This window comes from Arvicanthis niloticus, chromosome 17 (assembly GCF_011762505.2).
Source record: "Arvicanthis niloticus isolate mArvNil1 chromosome 17, mArvNil1.pat.X, whole genome shotgun sequence".
In the NCBI taxonomy this organism is placed as follows: domain Eukaryota; kingdom Metazoa; phylum Chordata; class Mammalia; order Rodentia; family Muridae; genus Arvicanthis; species Arvicanthis niloticus.
This window is the reverse complement of record NC_047674.1, coordinates 55,528,963-55,550,439: the sequence shown is the minus strand read 5'-3', so window position 1 is coordinate 55,550,439 and position 21,477 is coordinate 55,528,963. Positions and strand designations below refer to the sequence as shown.

The 21,477-nt window shown below is 50.6% G+C and overlaps 1 protein-coding gene across 1 annotated transcript in view; it reads right to left on the bottom strand.

Moving 5' to 3' along the window:
• The window catches only part of C17H6orf132 (chromosome 17 C6orf132 homolog), a 38,199-nt gene that overhangs the window by 15,611 nt on the left and 1,111 nt on the right, over positions 1–21,477 (bottom strand). The window contains exon 2 of the mRNA XM_034521697.2: positions 11,188–11,294. Within this exon, the coding sequence (XP_034377588.1) occupies positions 11,188–11,294 (107 nt within the window). The remainder of the gene's footprint in view (positions 1–11,187; positions 11,295–21,477) is intronic.

Here is a 21,477-nt window from a genome sequence, read left to right as displayed (position 1 = left end):
TACACCATGCAAAGAAAAGGAGGTCGCCTGGGAGGCAGCTCTGTTGCCACAGTGCATGATGGGATATCTAGGTTGGATCGTGAGCTCTGCAAACACTAAGTATGGCAGCAGACCCTATAGTCCCAGCACTTACAAGTGGAGGCAGGAGGATCACCCTCAGCTACAAAATGAATTCTGAGTTCAGTTTGGACTGGCAACTGTCTCAACAACAAAAACAGAACCCCTGCGTTACAATTCAGTGGTAGCTTGTTTGCCTGGTACGTGTAAAGCCCTGGGTTCATTTTCCAGCACAAACAAACAAACAAACACACAAAAAACATTTTGCAAGCAGGATGTTTTTCCAGCACCCCTACAATGGCCTAGGGGAAGAAATCCAATGACCTTCTCATGGTGTCCGAGCCAGACCTTCCATAAGGTGGATTCTGTACGGGTCTGTCACCATCTTTCCACTCCACAAACCCTAGGCTCCAACTGACATTTCCTGGAGGTGACCCAGCTTGCCCCTCAGCAAGCGGGCTCTTTGCAGCAGCCCTCCTCTTTGGGGCAGACCTCTCCTTTTCAAATCTTTGCTGATGGTTGTGTTTGAGGGGTGTGAGGATCTGTGCCACAGTGTGTAAGTAGAGTTGGTTCTCTTCCAGCTTTATGTGGGTTCCAGGGATTGAACTCAGTTTGTCGAGCTTGCACCGTGCATAGTTTACCTGCTGAGCCATCTTGCTGACCACAGAGACACCCCTGAAGGGACATGCCTGTGCAGAGGTTTCAAGGCTCTAGAGCAGGGGTTCTCAACCCAGGGGTCAAGCCCCCTTGAGGAGTTGTTGAATGGGCCTTTCACGGGTGGTTGCCTGTGATCAGAGAACACGGATACTGTAGCAAAACTACAGTTATGAAGAGCTGAATTATCGGTTGCCACATTAGGAAGGTTAGAAGCACTGCTCTGGACGGGGGTGAAGAAGCTGCCAGACTTGGCTACACCCGCCGCCTGCCGTCTAAGAATGGGTACGGATTGTGGAGTTCTTTCCTGCCTGATATGCTCTTATTTGCCTGCCCAACTCCTAGCTATCTTTTAAACCCCAGTTTAAATGTCCCTCCTCTGTGAAGTTCTTCTTGGCAATCCAGGTGGGAGTTAACTTCCCTTCCCTGTGAACTCTATGGGCCTTAGGACACTACTTTCATAGCTGACAGTTACGACGACATCACATCTCCTGAAAACAACGCTCAGCGTCTGTCAAACAGAGCAATTAGTCTACATAGGAACCAGAAAAGACTTGTTATTTCCTTTCCGGGTGAGGAATGTGATGCACAGAACGGCTGAGGCCATTGCCCCAGGTCACACAGCAAGTGGCCACAGCATTTGGTCTGCATGCTTCCTATGGGTCAACTTGGTGCACACCGTTACTGGCTGGAGCATGCCACCAGCCTGCTGGACAGTCAGGACAGAAGTGTCTGTACGTGCCATACACAAACTAGACAACTGAACGAATACCTTTTGAAGGAGTAAATTCTGGAGTAAGTGGGTGGTATGAAGAATACAGGAGAAAGAAAAATCTGTGTTTTCTCATGCCAGCTCAGCCGCCAATCAGCTTAGAGCAAAGTCGGCCCACCTTGCCTGTAAACGTATTCCAAAGACCTCACTGACCATGCTGTTTTGTGAGGCTGGCTCATACAGTGTCCCTTCTGGGGCTCCCTAACCTTGGCTGTGTGAATGCTGACCTGGATATACGTTGATGCTCAGGCCACCCTACAAGGACAGGGTGTTAGGACAGCCTACTTCCTTGGCCTCTGGGTGGCTGTCTAACTACCGGGAGGAGGGCCAGGAAAGGTGTTCTCAGAAGCCAGTTTCCAGGAGCCACCAGCCAGCAATCATGGTGTATGTTTATATGTATGTCCATGTGTGTCCAATAATCATGGTGTATGTGTGTCCGTGTGTATGTATCTACATATGTCTCTCTGTGTGTGTCTGTAGTGTATCTATGTGTGTCTGTATATCTGTGTGTGTCTCTGTGTGTATGTCTCTGTGTGTGTCTGTATGTGTATCTGTGAGTATGTTTATGAGCCTGCGTGTATCTGTGTGTGTATCTACGTGTGTGTGTGTGTCTGTGTATCTGTGTGTGTCTGTGTGTCTCTGTGTGTCTGTGTGTCTCTGTGTGTCTGTGTATCCATGTGTGTCTCTGTGTGTCTGTGTATCCATGTGTGTCTGTGTGTCTGTATGTGTATCTGTGAGTATGTTTATGAGCCTGCGTGTATCTGTGTGTGTATCTACGTGTGTGTCTGTGTATCTGTGTGTGTCTGTGTGTGTCTGTGTGTCTCTGTGTGTCTGTGTATCTGTGTGTCTCTGTGTGTCTGTGTATCCATGTGTGTCTGTGTGTCTGTATGTGTATCTGTGAGTATGTTTATGAGCCTGCGTGTATCTGTGTGTGTATCTACGTGTGTGTGTGTGTGTCTGTGTATATGTGTGTGTCTGTGTATCTGTGTGTGTCTGTGTATCTGTGTGTGTCTGTGTGTCTCTGTGTGTCTGTGTATCTGTGTGTCTGTGTGTGTCTGTGTATCTAAGTGTGTCTGTGTATCTGTGTGTGTCTGTGTATCTGTGTGTGTCTGTGTATCCATGTGTGTCTGTGTGTCTGTATGTGTATCTGTGAGTACATATATGAGCCTGTGTGTGTCTGTGTGTGTCTCTCTGTGTGTCTGTGTATCTGTGTGGGTCTGTGTGTGTCTGTGTGTGTCTGTGTGTCTCTGTGTGTCTGTGTGTCTCTGTGTATCTGTGTGTGTCTGTGTATCCATGTGTGTCTGTGTGTCTGTATGTGTATCTGTGAGTACGTATATGAGCCTGTGTGTGTCTGTGTGTGTCTGTGTGTGTGTCTGTGTGTCTCTCTGTGTGCTCTGCCCTACTTACCTAAGCATTACTTTATCCTTGGCCTCTGGCTCTGGTAAAAGAGCAAACTGTCCAAGATGCTGCGTGTGGGGACTAGCCTGTGCCTCCATGTGCTGCACTTACGGGGTGGCTGTCCACATCTCTGAGGAGTGGACCAGCCTGTGGGCAACAAGCAGAAGGCACTCAGTGAGCGCCTGAGACTTGCAAGGCCACGCCCTTTCCTGCTGTGGCAGGTGCCCTCCCTCAGTGCCTGGGCGGAGTCCAGCCTGGCTCTGCCAGTCAGAAATGTCATGAAACTGAGCCTCAGCACTTCCTTGTCTCCCCAGCCTGACAACACCCAGAAGCTAGGCCATGGGCCATTTCACAGGGGTCCATGGCAGGTGCCTCAGCTCAGTGGAAGACACGGGCAGTGAGCCAACTGCTCTGGCAAGGCTGACTCCAGGGCCTGGTGAGAGGGGTGAGAGGGGACTACTCTGAGTAGACTCAGGCTTTCTTCCTTCACTCTCTATGCCTCCCTTTAGGAAGAAACAAAGAAACCAGAGTGCCATGTTGCTCATGCTGGTCTTTAACTCTATATATAGCCAAGACTGGCTTTGAACTCGTGATCCTCCTGTCTCTGCATCCCATATGCCAGGTCACCATGCCCAGCGACTTGTCTCTATGTTTGTGTGTGTGCACATATGATGGCGAGCTTGTGGAGGTCAGAGGGCAACCCGTGGGAATCATTTTCTCTTTCCATCATATTGACCTCAAGGATCAAATTTAGGTCATCAGATTTGGTGGCAAGTGCCTTTTCCTATTGAGCCATCTTGCAGCCTCTCAGTTTCCTTTCTTAACAAGTGGTTGTATTCATTTATAATAAAAAAAAAAAAAGCCACCCAACATAGTTATGATTCTTAATCATAAGGTGTTTGGTTTATACTCATAATCCACGGAGGGAGATTGAGGCAGGAAGACCAGGCTGAGTCCCGGTCAGCCTGGACAACAGAACAAGGCTGTCTTCAAAGACTAGTCTTTATAACTAGAATAAAGCAGACATATAAGCATCATTTAGCCTAAACATGGCACATGCTTGTAATTTCCACTTGGCAGAAGTGGGGGATTACTACAAGTTTGAAGCTAGCCTGGGCTACATATGGAGATCCTGTCTCAAAATAAAACAAAACATAAAACAAAAACAAAATATGAGCTGGCTGTAGTAGCAAACTCCTATAATCCCAGCACTTGGGAAGCAGAGGCAGGAGGATCAGTGAGTCTAAGGGCCAGCCTGAGCTACATGAAATTCTGTTTCAAAACAACAAGATAAGCAAAATCTCAAACAGTTATCACAAAAGCAGAGACTGTACCTGCCAAAGCTGAGTGAGTGCCCCTCCTGCCTCCCAGGACTCAGCGATCTTGTCTGTACTCTATAAAGTGGGGTGAACCCCACCTGCCTTGGGATGGTTGGACTACAGAGGCTGAGGCATGCCCACAGACCCCACAAAGCAGGGCAGAGGAGGGAGGTGTTTGCTGTTGGGTTCTCCCTCATGTCTAATCAAAACTCAGTGGGAGGCTGGAGGGGCTCATCAGTTAAGGGTTCTTCCATTCCCAGCACACATGAGGCTGTTACTACAGTTCCAGGGATCCGATGTCGTTTTCTGGCCTCTGTGGGCAGCAGACACACACATCCCACAGAGACTTATATGCAGTCAAAACACTCACGCCACAAACTAAAATAAATAAACCTCAAAAAAAGTTAAACAACAACAAAACCCTCTGTGGGTTAGTAAGAGCCTCAAACCTCAGATGCTCTGCCCAGGGCACAGCCCTGTGACTCCTCTGTCCCGATGCTTTGCGGAAATGGGCGTTTCCCTACCATCAGGGACAAGTCACCAAGAATCCTCTCCTGTCCCCTTTGCTATCACTTTAGGATGAAAGAGAAGAGGAAGGGAAGGGGGAAGAAAGGGGAGAGGAAAGCATGAATAGAGGAAGTAGCAAGTTAGCCGCCACCCTCCCTCCCCCCTCGAGTTTTGCCTGATGGCGTCTACTGCTCACCCTGCTATGAGAGAGCTCGAAGAGGCAGAGCTCAACACTCCATCCCACCCCACTGACCGCCTCTTGCCCTGGCACACACATCCTCATGCCTGGGATTCCTAAGAGTTCAGCCAAGCCCCAAGGTAGATCCCCTGAGGCTGGGCCAGCAGGTAAATGCATGGCTGACCTCGGTGTTGAGGGCTCTGTGTGCTGCATCCTGAAAGCCTTCCTCACCAGCCTCCTCCTGAGCCTGTCTGTGCCCTGGCCCTGGAGGCGGAGTCATGGGGAGGGAGAAGACCTTGCTCTAGAGTCATAGCCAGGCCGGCTTGGGTCCTCCCTCAAGCCCACCCAGAGCAGGGTCACAAGGAGAACTTTACAGGCACCCAAGGTGCTCAACTGAGTGAAGCCCAGCTGGCTGCCACTGGTTTGTGGGGAGCCATATAGGGATGTTGGCCAGAGAGAGTGCTGGATGCTCAAGACAGAACATGACTTAAACCTGAGAACATCTGGGTCCTCCATTGCACTTAAGATCTCTGCATCAGATGGGCGGGTGACTTTAGCTATAAGCTCCATGGGGCTGGGGCTATCTTCCTCAGGAGAGGGTTACCTGTGTGGTAATACATGATGCCCCCCTGTTCAGCTGAGGGCGTACTCAGTTGTCAGAATGTTTGGGGTGTTTACTCAGCATTCAGAAAGCCCTGGGTTCAATTTCCAGCACCAAATAAAGCAGGCATGGTAGTGCATCTCTGTAATTCCAGCATCCCAGAGTGGAGACAGGAGGAGCTGGAGTTCGAGGTTGTGCTGGTGAGAAGGCTCAGTAGCTAAAGAATCTTGCCAGCAAGTCTGACGGCCTGAGTTCAGTCTCCAGGACCTACAGGATGGTAGTTGAGAACTAACACCCGTCCCGTCCTTTGACTACACACACACACACACACACACACACACACACACACACACACACACCACAGAGAGCAAGGCACAAGAGAATACACATACACTAAGTAAATAAATCTAATATTATGGCCATGCTTAGCGGCTAACACTTTTAATTTCAGCACTGAGAAGCAGAGACGGGAGGATTGAGGCCTGTCTGGTCTACAGAGTTCCAGGCCAGCCAGCCAGGGTGACAAAATAAGCATTTGTTGAAAGGAGAGAGAGAGAGAGAGAGAGAGAGAGAGAGAGAGAGAGAGAGAGAGAGAGAGAAAGAGAGAGATATTTAACTAACCATTAAAAGTTCAGGATGCTTACTGGCGACATAAGGAATTCTGGGCTAGCCTGGGATGCACTGGGAGTCCCTGTCTAAAAAACTGATCTCAGCTGCTCCCCACATCATTCTCTTGCTTGCTAGGCTTCCTGGGGTCAGAGCTGTAGGGGCCTGGCTGTTTCTGAGCCTCTGCTCTAGGACTCAGCTCTAGCCTTCCCTCCAGGGCAGGAGTAAGCAGGGCCAAAGGAGCAGGTCCCTGACGTCCATTCTGTTGTCTTCCAGAGCTGATTCCACTTTTAACTAATCTTCCTGGTCAAGCCTCCTGAGGCAGCCGGGACAGGGCATGCTCATGAACACCAGGGCTAGCCAAGAGGCAGCTATTTATAGGCGAGGATGAGGGTGTCGCTGGCTTTGAGGGTCTGTGTTGGGGACTCTTGTGAATGAAGGGGTCAGGAGGGTGGGAAGGGGTAAAACCCTCCAGCTTCACTCTCACTGTCACCAGCTCTGACACCTCAGACTCCATAACCTTTCCACTCATCATCTACACGATCAGGCAGACCCACCCTGCCTTGTCTATGCCTTGAGTTTAGGGATGTGTTCCCGAGATGTCTGGGTGGACTCAGGGCTCAGGGATTTCCTCCCCTTGGCAGGGCCAGGCCTGTGTGACTCAGAGGGTAGGGCAACCCAAGGAGCTCTCAACGCCCCTGGGCACCCCAAGACCTGTCCAGCCAGTTTGCCCATAGTTACCACACAGACATTTAATTTCAAATTTCTCATAAGCATCAGCCTGGGGATGGTAGGATCAGATGGGGTACAGAGAAGAGGTAGCCCCAACAACCTTCCAATCAGTTACCGCTCAGGGGTTTAGCTCTTGGATGCACAGGACAGGCTCAGCCTTGAGTTCTGGGCTCCTTTTTTCCTAGAAGTAGGGAAAAGGTTGTTCTTCCTGAGGCCTGTGGCAAAGACCCAGCTCCAAGCTCTGCTGTTCTTTTTGTTTTGAGACTGGATCTCTCCGTGTAGCCCTGGCTGTCCTGGAACTCACAGAAATCCTCCTGCTTCTGCCTCAAGAGCTGAGATTAAAGGTGTGCACCACCAAGCCTGCCTCTGCTTCTCTAGTCCAGGGCAAGCCCTCTCTTCTGTGGGTCTGGCATTATTTTTTTTTATTATGTTGTCACTATTCTTATTACATTTATTAATTTTTATGTACAAGTGTGTACATGTGCACAGGTCACGTATGTGCAGGTCTGAAGATGACCCTCAAAAGTCACCTCTCTCCTTCTACCATTTGGGTCCCAGAGATCAGACTTGGGTCATCAGGCTGGGTGGCAAGAGCCTTTATCCACTGGGTTCTCTCACAGGCCCAGGTTTCTATATTCTTATCCCCACCCCACACCAGGGAGTGAACCCAACATACAGTACATGCTCTGTTAGTGGGCCATGCCCCAGCCCTTATTTATCCATATTTTGAAGCAAGGCCCTGTACGTGTAGCCCCAACTTTCAGCTCTCCTCACTCTGTCTCCTGAGTAGCTGGGATCTCAGGCATGAAGCACTGCACTGGCAATATGTCCTCTTGATGATAGCTGAGGTCCTCCCACTTCCGCTGTCTGGTGTTTCTAAACCTCAAAGACCCCCAACCCCAGCCCCCTCCCCCCCCCCTTAGTGAGGTGGGCAGGCCTGGTGGCCAGAAAACAATCCTCCTCCAGGAAGAATCTGGATCTGTGTGTCAGGCGTGTGCAAGAGCTTGCCACGCCCCCTCCCATGCCATTATAGTCACTTAGCACAGAAAGTCACAGCTGGGGACACTCTAGAGAACGAGTCACAGTAGTAAGCCCTACCAAAGGGCAAAGAAATCAGAGGCCTGGAGAGAACAAGGGTCTAGTCCTCTGTCACTCCACAACCCAAGGTAGGGCTGGGACTGGGGATAGGTACCTGATGACCAGTCAATCCCAGGGCCCAACTTAGTCACTAAGGACCCCAAAGGTCTGTTTCATGATTGGCCTTTAATTATGGATACGTGAGACAGTACTTCTTAGAGTAAGGCATCTGAGGGCAACCTCTTTGTGAACCCGTCCCCTGGCTGGCTCTTGAAAGGTACTAAAGATGAGAGGGTATTCAGAAGATACACAGGCAGGGCTCAAAGACCCTGGGTGGGCCTGCCTCATCCGTTTTCTAGGGTGATGCTGCTTGGTGTCCCCCCTTCACGCACACCTGGGGCACTGGAAGACAGCGCAGAGCCTATGGGAGAGGCCCGAGATCAGATAGGAAAAAATGAGCTACTCAGCCGACCTTCCTCCAGAGCAGGTGGTGAGCGAGGCTGGAGCTACTCCAGACCCGTAACCTGAAGCAAGATGGGAGCTGCAATTAGACCAGGGGTCTGAATTTGGTGGGGCCTGAGAGTCCTCAGCTAAAACCCTCCTAAGTCATTTCATTAGGGCCTCAAAGGGTCCAAGATCCAAAAGAAACCACAGGACGAGTGTAGAGATCGCCAGGCCAGGGAGGTGGGGTTAATTCTGTCAAGGGTTCTAGAAGGGGAAGCTGCCAGGTGGGCCAAAGAGGGAAGGTTAGGGCAGCCTGAGGGGCATTTGGACCTGGGGCTTGGCCTTGGATCTTGGCTCTGCAAGACTATATGCAAATCATTTCCGGTCTCAGGGCTGCAGCCTCTGGGCTGCTGAAGAGGAGGGGGATTGTGGCAAGCACTTTCTTTGGGAGGGGGGCAGCTCTGTTCCTGTATATGATCTTTGGAACTCCGTGCTAGCTGTGTTCTCAGGGTGGGTGGGACAGGCAGACAATTCTACCTTAGCCAGCACTGAAGGAATGTGGTAAATGGCCCTTCCTGGGTTCAGTTCTGGCTCGGTACTGAACACTCCCACAGACCCAATGGGCTTCAGTTGTTGGTTGGCATGTGTCTCTTCTCTCATTCTGCATAGTGGGGCCTTCCTGGTTTATGCAGAAAGAATGTTTCCAGGGCATATGCTCAACAGGCCCAGTACCCCAGGCCCGAGGAACCCTAAAAGCCTTGACTTGTCCTGAATCTTCCACAGGCCTCTGGAGGGTCTGCCCAGATTGGGGTGGGGGCAGTGGAGACAGCAGGAAAGGCTCCAGATAGTTGGGTGGGGAGAAGATATAAGAGACTGGAGGAGGCTTCACTGACCCTGTCATCCTGGGTCTTAAAGTGGTGGAAGAGGGGCCAGGACATTAGGAGCCAGTCAGCTCCCATACCACCACCCCCAGTATGCGCTATGGGTCAGTGAGGGGAGAGACTGGAACTCACTTCTAGAAATAGGATGCTAAGCTCAGTTGATTGTCACCTTGGCTGCAGCAGCCTTTACACACAGCTGTGAGCATCTCTGGAAAAGCTTTTTTGTTTGTTTTGTTTGTTTGTTTGTTTTTGTTTTGTTTTAACCTTCTTGTTGGAAGTGACAATTCTGTGGCTATGTAGCTAAAGATGACCTTGAACTTCTGATCATCCTGCCTCTGCTTCCCAAGTGCTTTGATCACAGACGTGCTCAGCCAGGCCTGGTTTTTTTGTGACGCAGGGGACTGAATCCAGAGCTGAGTGCAAGCTGACTGAACTACAGCTTTAGCCTCAGAGGTCGCTTTTAAACAGAAAACACGTGACCTGAAAGGCGTGGTTGTCTGTTGCCTGTGTTTTGAGACAGGGTCTCCCCGTAGCCAAGAATGACCTGCTTCTGTCTCCCAAATGTTGGAGCTGAGGGGCAGTACCTCCACACTCGGCTGGCTGTGTTTTTATTACTGGGGAATGAACCCGGGGCGTTTATTTCTGTCTAGTTTTAAATTTTCCTTTGTTTTTTAAGCCTTTTGGTGACACGGTCCCACCTAGTCCAGGCTTACAGGCCAGTCTCTCCTTGAGCTCCTGATCCTCTGGCCTCTACCTCCCAGATGCCGTTACATAAGATGCTTTCTTCTTTACTTTTAATAGAGTCCCTTTAAAACCACACAGGAGACTTTGATCGAACAGCCTTAGAAGAACAGAACCATTCTCCAGTGGTTCCTTTTACATTTCCTTAATTTATTTTGTGTGGAGGAGAGGCAGCACGTGCTGCAGCCGGAGTCAGCAGGCTGCTTGCAGGAATCTGTTCTCTTTCACTGTGGGTTCTGGGGAATCGAACTTAAGTCATCAGGTTTGGTGGCAAGCCCCTTTGCCCACTGCGCCGTCTTGCCAGCCCTCCTCAGTGGTTCTGTGGGGTCTCTTATCAAAAAGCAAAACCCCAACTGTGGCTTTTAAACTATTTATTTGGGGATGGAGAGACGGCTTACTGCTTTTCCAGAGGACCCATGTCTGATTCCCAGCATCCACATGGCCGTTCACAAGTGCCTGTAATTCTACCTCTAGGGCTTCTGATAACCGCTCTGGCCTTGGTGGCCACTATACATACATGCTGTGCAGATACACACAAAGGCAAAACACTCATTCACATTACATATATATGGGTGTTTGCTTTGCTGGGTGAAATTGTAATACCAGTACTTAGTAGGCAGAGGCAGGAGAATCACTGAGAGATATAAATATGGAGTTTCAGGCTAGCCAGGGATAGCAAGACCCTGTCTTGGAACAAAAGATGAGAGCTTTTGGTTTCCTGTAGTTTCATAAACACAAACAAATCTGTCTTAGATGCTTTTCTCCCAAGCGTCACAACTATTCATCCTATGAGGAAGTTCAGACGCTGCCTCTTCCAGGAAGCCCTTCTTGACCATCCCTTGCAAATACACTGGCTGCCTCTGCCTGGCCAATGCTCTAATGAGCAGCCTTTCCTTGTGTGGGCACAGAGCACCTCGAAAACAGCAATGCCAATTACATCATCCCTCGTCCAGGGCCTGGCAGGAAACCAGTGGCCATGAGGGATGATAAATAACTTCTTCAGTGCTCAGGTTGTTCCCGACACTGGGTGCCTCTCCTGATCCCGGGCTTCCTGCCCTAAGTCTCTGCTCCGCCTCCTCCCAGCAGCCTGCCTGGGTTGGCATCAGGAAGGAAGCGAGTGGACAGTGGGCGAGGCGGATGGGGCAGACCAGCTCCGTTTTTTGGCAGGTGAGGTGTCCCACCTGGAACAGACTCGCGCCTGGGCACCGGGGCATACTCACCAGGGGAATGAAAGTCAGCAGGGGCCGGACTCGGGGCCGGGCTTTCAGCGTGGCTGTTCCTGATTCGCTCACAGTGTTGAACCGATTGTCTCCATAATAGATCCCATCTATGGAGGACAGAGAGGGACACAGTGAGCTGGGGGTCAAAGAAGGGGACCGGGCCACCTGCAGATCCCAGTGAGGAAACCAAGCCTCGGGGTTGCCGGCTCTGATTCTCTAACACAGTGAGATCCCGTGGGTGGAACTGTGCTTATAACAATACCAAGGTCGTGTTGTGGAGCAGGCTAGGGGTGGGTTCTTGAGGCTTTGGCCCACAGCCGCCATCACTCTGCTGACACCCTCCCATACACCCTTCCAGCCCTCCACATTCACACAGCTCCTGCCCTGAGAGCCAGGTCCAGGCCCCGGTGAAGCTTGTCTCTGAGATTTCTCTTAAGTGTTTACATTGCTAATCTGGTACAAGCAGAGCAGAAGAGCCACTTGCTGTCCCCCTGTGGCCAACACCCCGGCTCTTGTACCCCTCCTGGTCAAGCACTTCCTGACCCCAACCCACCACCACCAGTGTGCGTGTCTGTGTGCTTGTGTCTCTTTGTGTGTGTGTGCGAGTCTGTGGGGGGGGTGTCCATGTGTGTATGTGTCCATGTGTGTCCATGTGCTTGTGTGTGTCTGTGTGTTTGTGTGTCCATGTGTGTTTGTGTGTTCATGTGTGTATATGCGTATGTGTGTTCTTGTTTGTGTGTGTCTGTGTGTGTCCATGTGCTTGTGTGTGTTTGTGCCCCTGTCTGTATGTGTGTTTATGTGTATGTGTGTGTGTCCTTGTGTGTGTGTGTCCGTGTGTGTCTGTGTGTGTGTCTGCCCATCTTCCTTCAGTGTACCCTTGACTGCAGAATATAGAGAGAGCAAAAGAATTAGTGCAGCAAAAATACATTTTAAAAAATCCCAGCTGACACTGGCTGTACACGGTGTGAAACCTTCCCAAGCCTCAGCTGTCCCATCTGCCCCACGGAAGTGACAGTGTCAACCTTCTATAACAGCTATGGGGTAACAGCCAGCACACAGAGGGACTGAACTAATGTGATCCCTAACCCTGAGGGAAGATGACACAGAAAAGAGCCTCCAGATCCTCCAGGTTCCTCCAGACCCTGCTCTGGGCTGTTTCTAAAGCCATGGACCTGTGAGTTGCAATGTTCCTGTTCTCAACCAGTCTCTCTCATGACCTTTGACACCACTGATAAGAATTCACCATTTCCTCCCATGTTCGTGCGTACTGTCACATCCACAGGTCTCCTGCTTTGCAGAGTCACAAGTACAGAAGGCCGTTGCCCTATTTAGCAGACCTGAGGGAATGAGGGACCTTCTCCTCTCCAGCCAGAGAGCAAAGAGGTCAGAATCACAATGAAATAAAGCCCAGTGTGGTGATGCACGCCTTTAATCCCAGAACTCAGGAGGCAGAAGCAGGTGGAGTTCCAGGCTAGCCAAGTCTACATGGTGATACCCTGTCCAAAATAAATAAATCTCAATTAACCAGCATCCCATTTTAGAAGGAGACTGCAAGAAAACCCAATAATTTATTCGAAAGAGACTGAGCCATGCTGGTGGGCTGCTTGCTGGATAAAGCTGCATTGCTTCCCGAGCCCACTGGCCTGAGTTCGATCCCCAGGACCCACATGGTGAAAGGGAAAAACTGACTCTTGCAAACTCTCCTCTCATCTCCATGCATATGACCTGGCACACACACACAAACAATACCACATAAATAATATAAATTTAAGATTTAAAAAAATGTAATTTGGGGCTGGAAAGATGGCTCAGTGGTTAAGAGCACTGACTGCTCTTCCAGAGGTTCTGAGTTCAATTCCCAGCAACCACATGGTGGCTCACAACCATCTGTAATGGGATCTGATGCTCTCTTCTGGTGTGTCTGAAGAGAGTGACAGTGTGCTCGAATACAAAGAATGAATAAGTAAATATTTTTAAAAAGAGAGAAAAGCCGGGCAGTGGTGGAGCATGCCTTTAATCCCAGCACTTGGGAGGCAGAGACAGGCGGATTTCTGAGTTCGAGGCCAGCCTGGTCTACAGAGTGAGTTCCAGGACAGCCAGGACTACACAGAGGAACCCTGTCTTGAAAACAAAACAAAACAAAACAAAACAAAATGTAATTTTAAAAGGGAGACTGGGCTAGCCAGGAAGGGTCTTGGTGCGCCTACCTCTTTACCCACAGCCAAAGGTCTCCAGAAGAATCTAGGGTTTTGGATGTGCCATGGGTACCCAGTAATGGAGGTGGCAGAGCACGTTCAAGACTCTCCACCTCCCCAGGGTGCCCAAATAACAGCTCCACTGTGCCACCATTGTTCCAGAACACAGTTCCTGGAGCACTGGCAGCGAACATGATCCCCGGTCTGGTTTGCCGGGTTCCGGTCTGTGGACTGTGGTACAGACCATGGGCAGCGTGCAGCAGTGAAAAAGCTGACTGCCAAAGCCCACAGGTGGCTAGAACAGAGCCTGACCCCCTCATGTGCCTGAGAGGATGGGCATTCTGTCACCACCATCTCACAGGCTTCACGACCCAGCCTTGACTCCTGGGCACTGTTGCTGGCATTGGTTTGTGGTGGCTTCACCTCTCAAGTACTGCTGCTCAAGGGACTGATGACGCAGGAATTATAGGAGCTCAAAGCCAGATTAGGCTATGCAGTGACTTCTAGGCTAGCCTGGGCTACACTGAGACCTTGTCTCAAAAAGTTGGACTGGTGAGATGGCTTAGTGGGTAGAAATACCAACAGCCAAGGCTCACAACCTGAGCTTGATTCCCCAGGACCCACAACATACATGTATACATGTATATGTACACGTACACACACACACACACACACACACACACACACACACACACACACACACACAGAGTATGAGAAAGAGGAAGAGGAAGAGAAGAGGAAGAGAAAGAGAGAGATTCCTTAGGTTGTGCTGATGTGAAACCCAGAGACCCACCCGCTTCTGCCTCCTGAGTGCTGGGATTAAAGACATGTGTCATCAGGTAACTCTACCCGGAAGGGACTCGTGGGCAGACTGACAGGCTCCATCCAGGCCCTCCTCCACCTAAGTGTCAGTCCCTGTATGTGAGAGTGAGTGTCAGCAGAGGACTGTGTGGCCCCCACAAGCCAGCTCTTTCAGAAGCTCAAGGTCATATTGGTTTTTTCTCCCCAGAGTCAAGGTCAAGATGCAGAACTACACAGACTGTCAGAAGCCCTCCCACGTGGGGCTTCCTCTTGAAGTAGTTAAGCTGTGTGGATCACAGAGTCAAGAACACTGGAGTGGGCCTTCCCGAAAAGCAGCCCCTTCTACAGGCGGGGGTTTCGGGAAGGAGGTGAAGAAGGAGGTGAAACGGTGCCTGGGAGGAGGCTGGCCAGGGCTCAGTCAGAAAACCAGGCCCTGTCTTCTCTGCCGTCCAGCATCTTTATTCAGTCTGACCGCTGGAAGGGGCTGTGTGCCCCGAAGCTCCGGGAGTGTCACGCGTGCCCCCACTGGGGAGGCAGGAGGATTTGGAAGGCCAGAAAGGGCAAAGACCTGCATGCAGAGTGGGAAGTTTCCAGAGGAAAGGGGAGAGAGCCTTTAGGAGTGTCCTGAGGAGCTGAGAGCCTGTGACGAAGGCGCGAGTCTTAACTGAACCCCAGACAAACCAAGGGCTGAGAAGACAGACCCAGGTAAAGGCTGCCAAGCCTGACCACCTGAGATTCATCCCTGGGGCCCACATGGGAGAAGAAGAGAATTGACTGCAGCAGTTGTCTGTTGCTCCATATGATGACATTGATGACACGGAAACACACATGTGCATGCATGTGTGTGTGCGCGCACACACACACACACACCACTAAATCAAATGTAATTTTTTAAAAAAGCCCAAGAAATCACAAGCACACCCTCCTCCTCATCATCATCATCACCATCACCATCCTCATCATCACCATCCTCACCATCACTGATCTCCCTCCTCCCCTTTTTCCTGCTAAGAGTTTAAGACTTTGAGCCTGAATCATATAAGTCGCATCCCATATAAATGATAGGGACACCCGTGCCCATGGTCAGAGCCATCAGGAGGGAAATGGCCTCCTGCTTTCTTGCCAGGATTCATTGTGAGCTCTTGATGCTTGGGGCTGCCTTCCTGGCACATGGAAAGACCAAAACCCACAGTAGAAGGGACTGGATCAAAGCCACAAAGCGCCCATGGTGTTAGGGTTTCCAGGTCCCCGACAAGCCTCCAGAAACAGCAGTGTGGTGTCTCACATGGCCTGGCTCTCTGGCCTGGGGCGGGGCGGCATGTACATATCTGTGTGTGTGTGTGTGTGTGTGTGTGTGTGTGTGTGTGTGTGTGTGTTAGCTGGGGGATGCCTTAGGGAAGCCAGGGACTCACCACAAGCTGCCTGCAGACTCCTGAGTCCTTCTTTCCTACTCCCCCACCCAAGAGGAGTCCCTGAAATTTTCTGTCTGTTCCCACAGAACTCAGGTTGAAAGCCTTTTGGTAAAATGCTCTCTGTTCCCTGGGCTGAAATCCGGTGATGGATCTCCATGGTCACTGAGGTCAAGATATTCTGGGACAGTGACTTAGCTTGTATTCCCTCAATCCCAGATCTGTCCATAGTAGTAAAAATATCAATAAATTAATGACTAACATATATCAAGCTACTGATATTGAGCAAATATTAAGCATATACTATGACACACGAACTTCTTTTCTTTAAGAAAGGTCTTGCTCTAGCTCAGGCTGGCCCAGATCTCACCGGCTTGAGCTACCCAGCCTGGTGTAGGCGCTATTCTTTATCTTACAGTCCTAGCAATTGAACGCAGGCCTTGTGTCGGCTAGGAACCCACTGTGCTTCCTACAGGAGCCATAGTAGACGCCAGGCTCTCATTCTACTCTAAGCTCTCACGTGCCTCGTAGGGGAAACAGTGTGTATGTGTGTGTACGCACGTGTGCGAGTGCGTGCGCGTGTGCCATAGCGCGCATGTGGAGAACAGGGGACAGCTTTGCGGTGTTGGTTTTCTCCTCACACCATTGCATGGGTTCCAGAAGCTGCAGAAGTGAAACCTTTCCTCAGTGAGTCATCTTGCCAGCCAGGGTCTCCATTTTAATGAGGAACCTGAAGCTGGAAGAGGTCATATGATCACAGCACCACATCTGGCCAACAAGAGGGCCCAGCACTCAAGGGCCAGCAACATGACTGGAGTCTGATCCGTTTGGTCACAGCCAGCATGGCAGTGCAAGAATGCAGGGTTTAAGGGTCTCCTGTGGTTGGTGTAGCCGCGGGGAGGACCTAGGAGGTACTTCCGGGTTCACAGCTCAGTTGCTCTAGGCAATACCTATCAACTTCCGGCACTTTCTTAACGTCAGTTTCCCCACCTGTAAAATGGGGATAATGACTTCTACATTATAGGAAGCCTTCCAAGCTCATGCCAGTGAAGCCATCAGGGGTAAGAGCAGAGCTACAGAGCCCCAAACTGTCAGGAGCCCCTGCCCTGTGACCTCTGGAGTACTGGCCACAAATCTATTGGATTTCAAGGGCTAAGGAGGTATGGAGTCCTAGCTTAGGAGACATGTGGTTTTGACCCAGAGTAACCTGGAACCTCCAGCACGCCTCCCCCTGCATCCACCACACTCACACTGCAGACACAAACCGGGCGCTGGTATGGGGGCGGGGGTGGGTGGGTGGGAAGGTGGAACAGCCAGGTTTCCACTGCTGGAGGAGCGCAGGTTTTCCAGGGCAGCAGCAACGGGCGGCCATGAGAATGTGGCCCACAAATGACATTAATGAGGCCCTTCCTTGCTAATTAACAGGTTCACATGACAGGAACCTGAAAAGGCCAGTTTGTCCCAGCAAGCCCTAGCAGGCCTGGCCTAAGCACCCTGTGTCCAAGGGCAGAGGGGACGCTGAAGTGTCAGCTGGGGTGAAAAGGAGGTAGGGCAACGGGGCCCAGAGCAGAGAAGGTGACATATGGTGGCATCTCAAAGGACACCAGTCTTAGCACAGGGCCCGAAGAGGGCAAAGGTAATCCTTTCACTCTCTAGGGAAGGGCTTGTTTCTCGGGGCCCAGAACAGCTGGATGATGTCACCTGGAACTTGCTAGAAACTCCGAACCTCCCCCATTCCAAAGCTGTCCAATCAGGAACTGCTCTGAACAAGAGCCACGTGGTCGGGTGCACTTTGATGCCTCCCCTTCAGCACAAAGAGGACTCTTGGTTTGGGAAGATATATAATAGACAGGTTTCACAAGCTCAGGAGATGGGGCTGGTGGGAGAGGCAGTACTCAGGTTAGGGGTGTGTTCCACGGGAGAGCCGCCTAACTTGAGTAGGTCTTGGGGTTCTATCGCTGACACCTTGGGAGAAAGAAAAAACGGACATGTCATTATTAACTTACAGGCTGCAGCTGTCTGCAGGGTCAAGGAGACTCTGCTTTCTGGGTTAGCTACAGCAAAAAGAGGGACTTCCATAATGGAGCCACAGTGAAGGTTAGAGAGACAGAGAGGAGAGCACATGTGTATGTGCGGTATGTGTGTGTATGTATGGTGTGTGTGTATATGTATGTATGTGTGGTATGTGTGTGGTATGTGTGTGTGTGTGTGGTATGTGTGTGTATGTATGGTGTGTGTGTATATGTGTGGTATGTATGTGGTATGTGTGTGTATGTGTGGTGTGTGTGGTGTATATATATGTGTGTATGTGTGGTATGTGTGTGTATGTGTGGTGTGTATATATGTGTGTATGTGTGGTGTGTGTGTATGTATGGTGTGTGTGTATATGTGTGGTATGTATGTGGTATGTGTGTGTGTATATGTGTGTATGTGTGGTGTGTGTGTATATGTGTGTATGTGTGGTGTGTGTGTATATGTGTGTATGTGTGGTGTGTGTGTATATGTGTGTATGTGTGGTGTGTGTGGTGTATATATATGTGTGTATGTGTGGTATGTGTGTGGTATGTGTGTGTATGTGTGGTGTGTGTGTATGTGCGATATGTGTGTGGTTTGTGTGGTGTGTTTGGTGTATGTTTGGTATATGTGGGGTATGTGTGTGTGTATGTGTGGTGTGTATATATGTGTGTATGTGTGGTATGAGTATGTATGGTGTGTACGTATATGTGTGTATGTGTGGTGTGTATATATGTGTGTATCTGTGGTATGTGTGTGGTATGTATGTGTGGTGTGTGTGGTGTGTTTGGTGTATGTTTGGTATATATGGGGTATGTGTGTAGTGTATGGTGTGAGTTGGTATGTGTGGGGTATGTGTGTGTGGGTGTAGAAGTGGGGGAGTGCCACACCACCAGGAAACCACAACCTGTCTTTAACAGCACACCTCCAGGGTGTGTTTACCCTGTGACAGGAGTGTAAACAAGTCTCCTTCACAACCCATCGAAACACAAGTCAGCTTTCTACAAGCCAGTGATAGCCCAGCCTTGTCTGGACAGAGGCGCTCAGCTCCGGGAGAGTCATGGCTGGTTACCCTTTAGCCTGGCCTGGTATGCAAAGTGTGTGTGGCCTGGGGAGAGAGCCTCAAGGAGAAGGATGCTAGCCAGCAGCCATCATCCCGAATGCAGTTAAGGAGCTAGTCACAGCTCTGCACACATTCATTTCCAGCCTGCTGTGTGCCCTGCAGGGGTCCTTGGGAGAACGCCAACAGCTCAGCTCCAGAAGGGGAAGGAAATCCCAAGAATCCCCAGAGCCTCTGGTACAAAGAACCACCTCGGAATGAGGCATGTAGGGAATGCTAGCCTGGTGGCTGGGCCTGAGAAATTTGCATCTGACCTGTCTGGCAGCTCTGTTCCTTTGGTAGAACTGGGCGGGAGAGTCCCCGCTTCCCATCGCTGGGATGAGGAGGATCAGCAGCAGGCAAAGGGTTGAAGTAAGGCCCTCTCCCCCCTCACCCCCAGAAGTAGAGGGGCTGGAAGCTTGGGCCACTTGGTTGTGGCTGCTCCAGCGGCGGCTTTTGTGGCCCTGTTTCTTATCAAAAGAGACTACAAAGACCTGTGAAGATTCGAACCTGCTTTCTCAAATGCTTAAAAGACAATAGCGAAGCCGTTTGAAGCTCTTGTTTGGGTGGCAGAGGCTTAATTAAGATTGTGATTGCATTCAGTAGGGCCGTGATCACCAGATACAAGGTCTAGAAAAATTTACCCATCACCCTCTGCGCCTGTTTGCATTTTATCTGCTCCCAGCCTGACCTTGTGCAAACAGACTGGGACCTGGGACGTGGCTGTAGCCACACGCCAGGCAAGCTCAATTCCTTCACATACCTGGACATCGATTTCTGGCTACCAGCCCCACCCTCATCCACCACTTGTCCCCCCCAGCACTGGAAACCAGGGAGGGGGCCTTTAGAGCTGGAATGCCCCGCCCCTTTGAAACCTTGGGGTGGCCTCTTCATGCCTATTTCCTTTGGAGTGTGGCGACCTGAGGACAAGGAAATGAAGTAGGCAGGGGCAGGCAAAGTTCAGAATGAGAATGAGCCAGGCACCGTGACACACACTTGTGGTCCCAGCTATTTGGAGGCTGAGGCAGGAAGATCGATGGAGTCCAGGAGTTCACGGCCAACCTGGGCAACATAGCCAAAAAAAACTGCAATGATTTGAGTGTAACAAACTGTGATTTAGAAACCCCTGGAGAACCTTCTAGAACCACTGGGCAGCAGCTACTTTAGACTTTAACAGTCTCCTGCAGCTACTTAACGCCTCGTTGAAGCAGTTTCCTTTTGTGTCTTCAAAGCTTGCTAATATACATGACTGCAGGCAGTTTAAGTCAGCAGTTCTCAGCCTGTGGGCCGAGACTCCTTTGGGGTTGCATATCAGATATCCAGTATATCAGATATTTACATTAAAAATCATAACACTAGCAAAATTACAGTCACGTAGTAGCAACAAAATACTTTGATGGCTGTGGGATCACCATGACATGAGGAACTGTACAAAGGGTCCTGGCCTTGGGAAGGTCGAGAAGCATTGCTCTAAGACTTCTCAATACTATATCCACAGAACAGCAAACAAACACCGAGTTCCAAGGAGCTAGCACTATCACTGACGGAGAGGTAAGGCTGACGGACCCACTGCCATCCCAGAATCCCCATCGCCAGTTGCTTCCTTCCTCAACCCCAAGAGAAGCAAGGAAGAGGGGTTCTCCTGCCTGAGAGCACCCCAGGGAGCACACCACAACACCGGAGAGCCAGCCTGCTGTCCACCTTCCCAAACCCCAGCCCAGCGCACACATGCACAGCCAAGCTGAGTCAGCTGAAGGCCCGGCCCTGCCCTGAGGACAGGGAGGAACTGTCCCCTAGACTCCTGCCCTGCCTAGACTGGTAAAAGCTGACAGGATACCCTGTCCCTCTTCTCTCTCCAGGCCTGATTCCTCCCAACAGTCCACTCACTGGGGCCAAATAGGGAAGAAGAATGGAGAAGCTGTTCTCAGACTCTTTGAAGAGAAGGGGAGGGGGACTGGTTTTTAAGTCAGATAGATACTTGCTAGTCCAATTTGCCCCCAAATTCCTTCCTCCAGAGTAAAGTCAGAAAGCCTGCTAAGAGTCAGGGCTCTGCCTGGGTCCAGATGTTGGCTCTCTTGCCAGCAAGACTCTGGGGTACCGGAAATTCTCCGACTTGCTTGGTAGTGACAGCTACGTGAGTTGGTTGTCTACTGAAGAGCATCTGTTTGTACCCGCCGGGGAAAATCGCAGCTCTACCATTTAAATTTTGCGGTTTTGGACCAACCAGTTCTGTAACATCCCTGTTCCTTGGCGTCCTCATCCAGAAAGCCAATAATAGTATCTTACACTAGACAGAAACTCAGTGAGTCAAAGATCAAACGTTTTAGGAGAGTTTGCACCTAGGATAGGGTGGCTGACAGTTTGGTATTGCTGTCTTCCTTCAGGCCAAGGAAGATGTTGGGGTATCCTAGAGTACTCCTGGAGTACACCTGCCTGCGCTGGCATCTTCTTTGCCTAGACACGCCCCACTTGGTCTTGCTCTCTCCCCCTTTACCGAAACCTACGCTCAGCCAGTGACAGCCTTCCCTCTCCTCTCAGAAATACCTCTTCTCTTTCTCATGCACCTAAGACTGTCTAGCAGCAGAGACCTCCAAAGGGCAGGAGGACAGACATATTCTTAGTTTTGCTTGCCTGCTGGTGAGAGATCTTTAGGTCAGGGAGAGGTGACATCTTGTTCTTGCCCTGGCCCCCAGTGTAGTCATTTGGGTATTGAACAGAACCCCAAGTTCCAGTGGGAGATTGCAGCATCTCCTGTGGCCCCAGCACGGTGGCC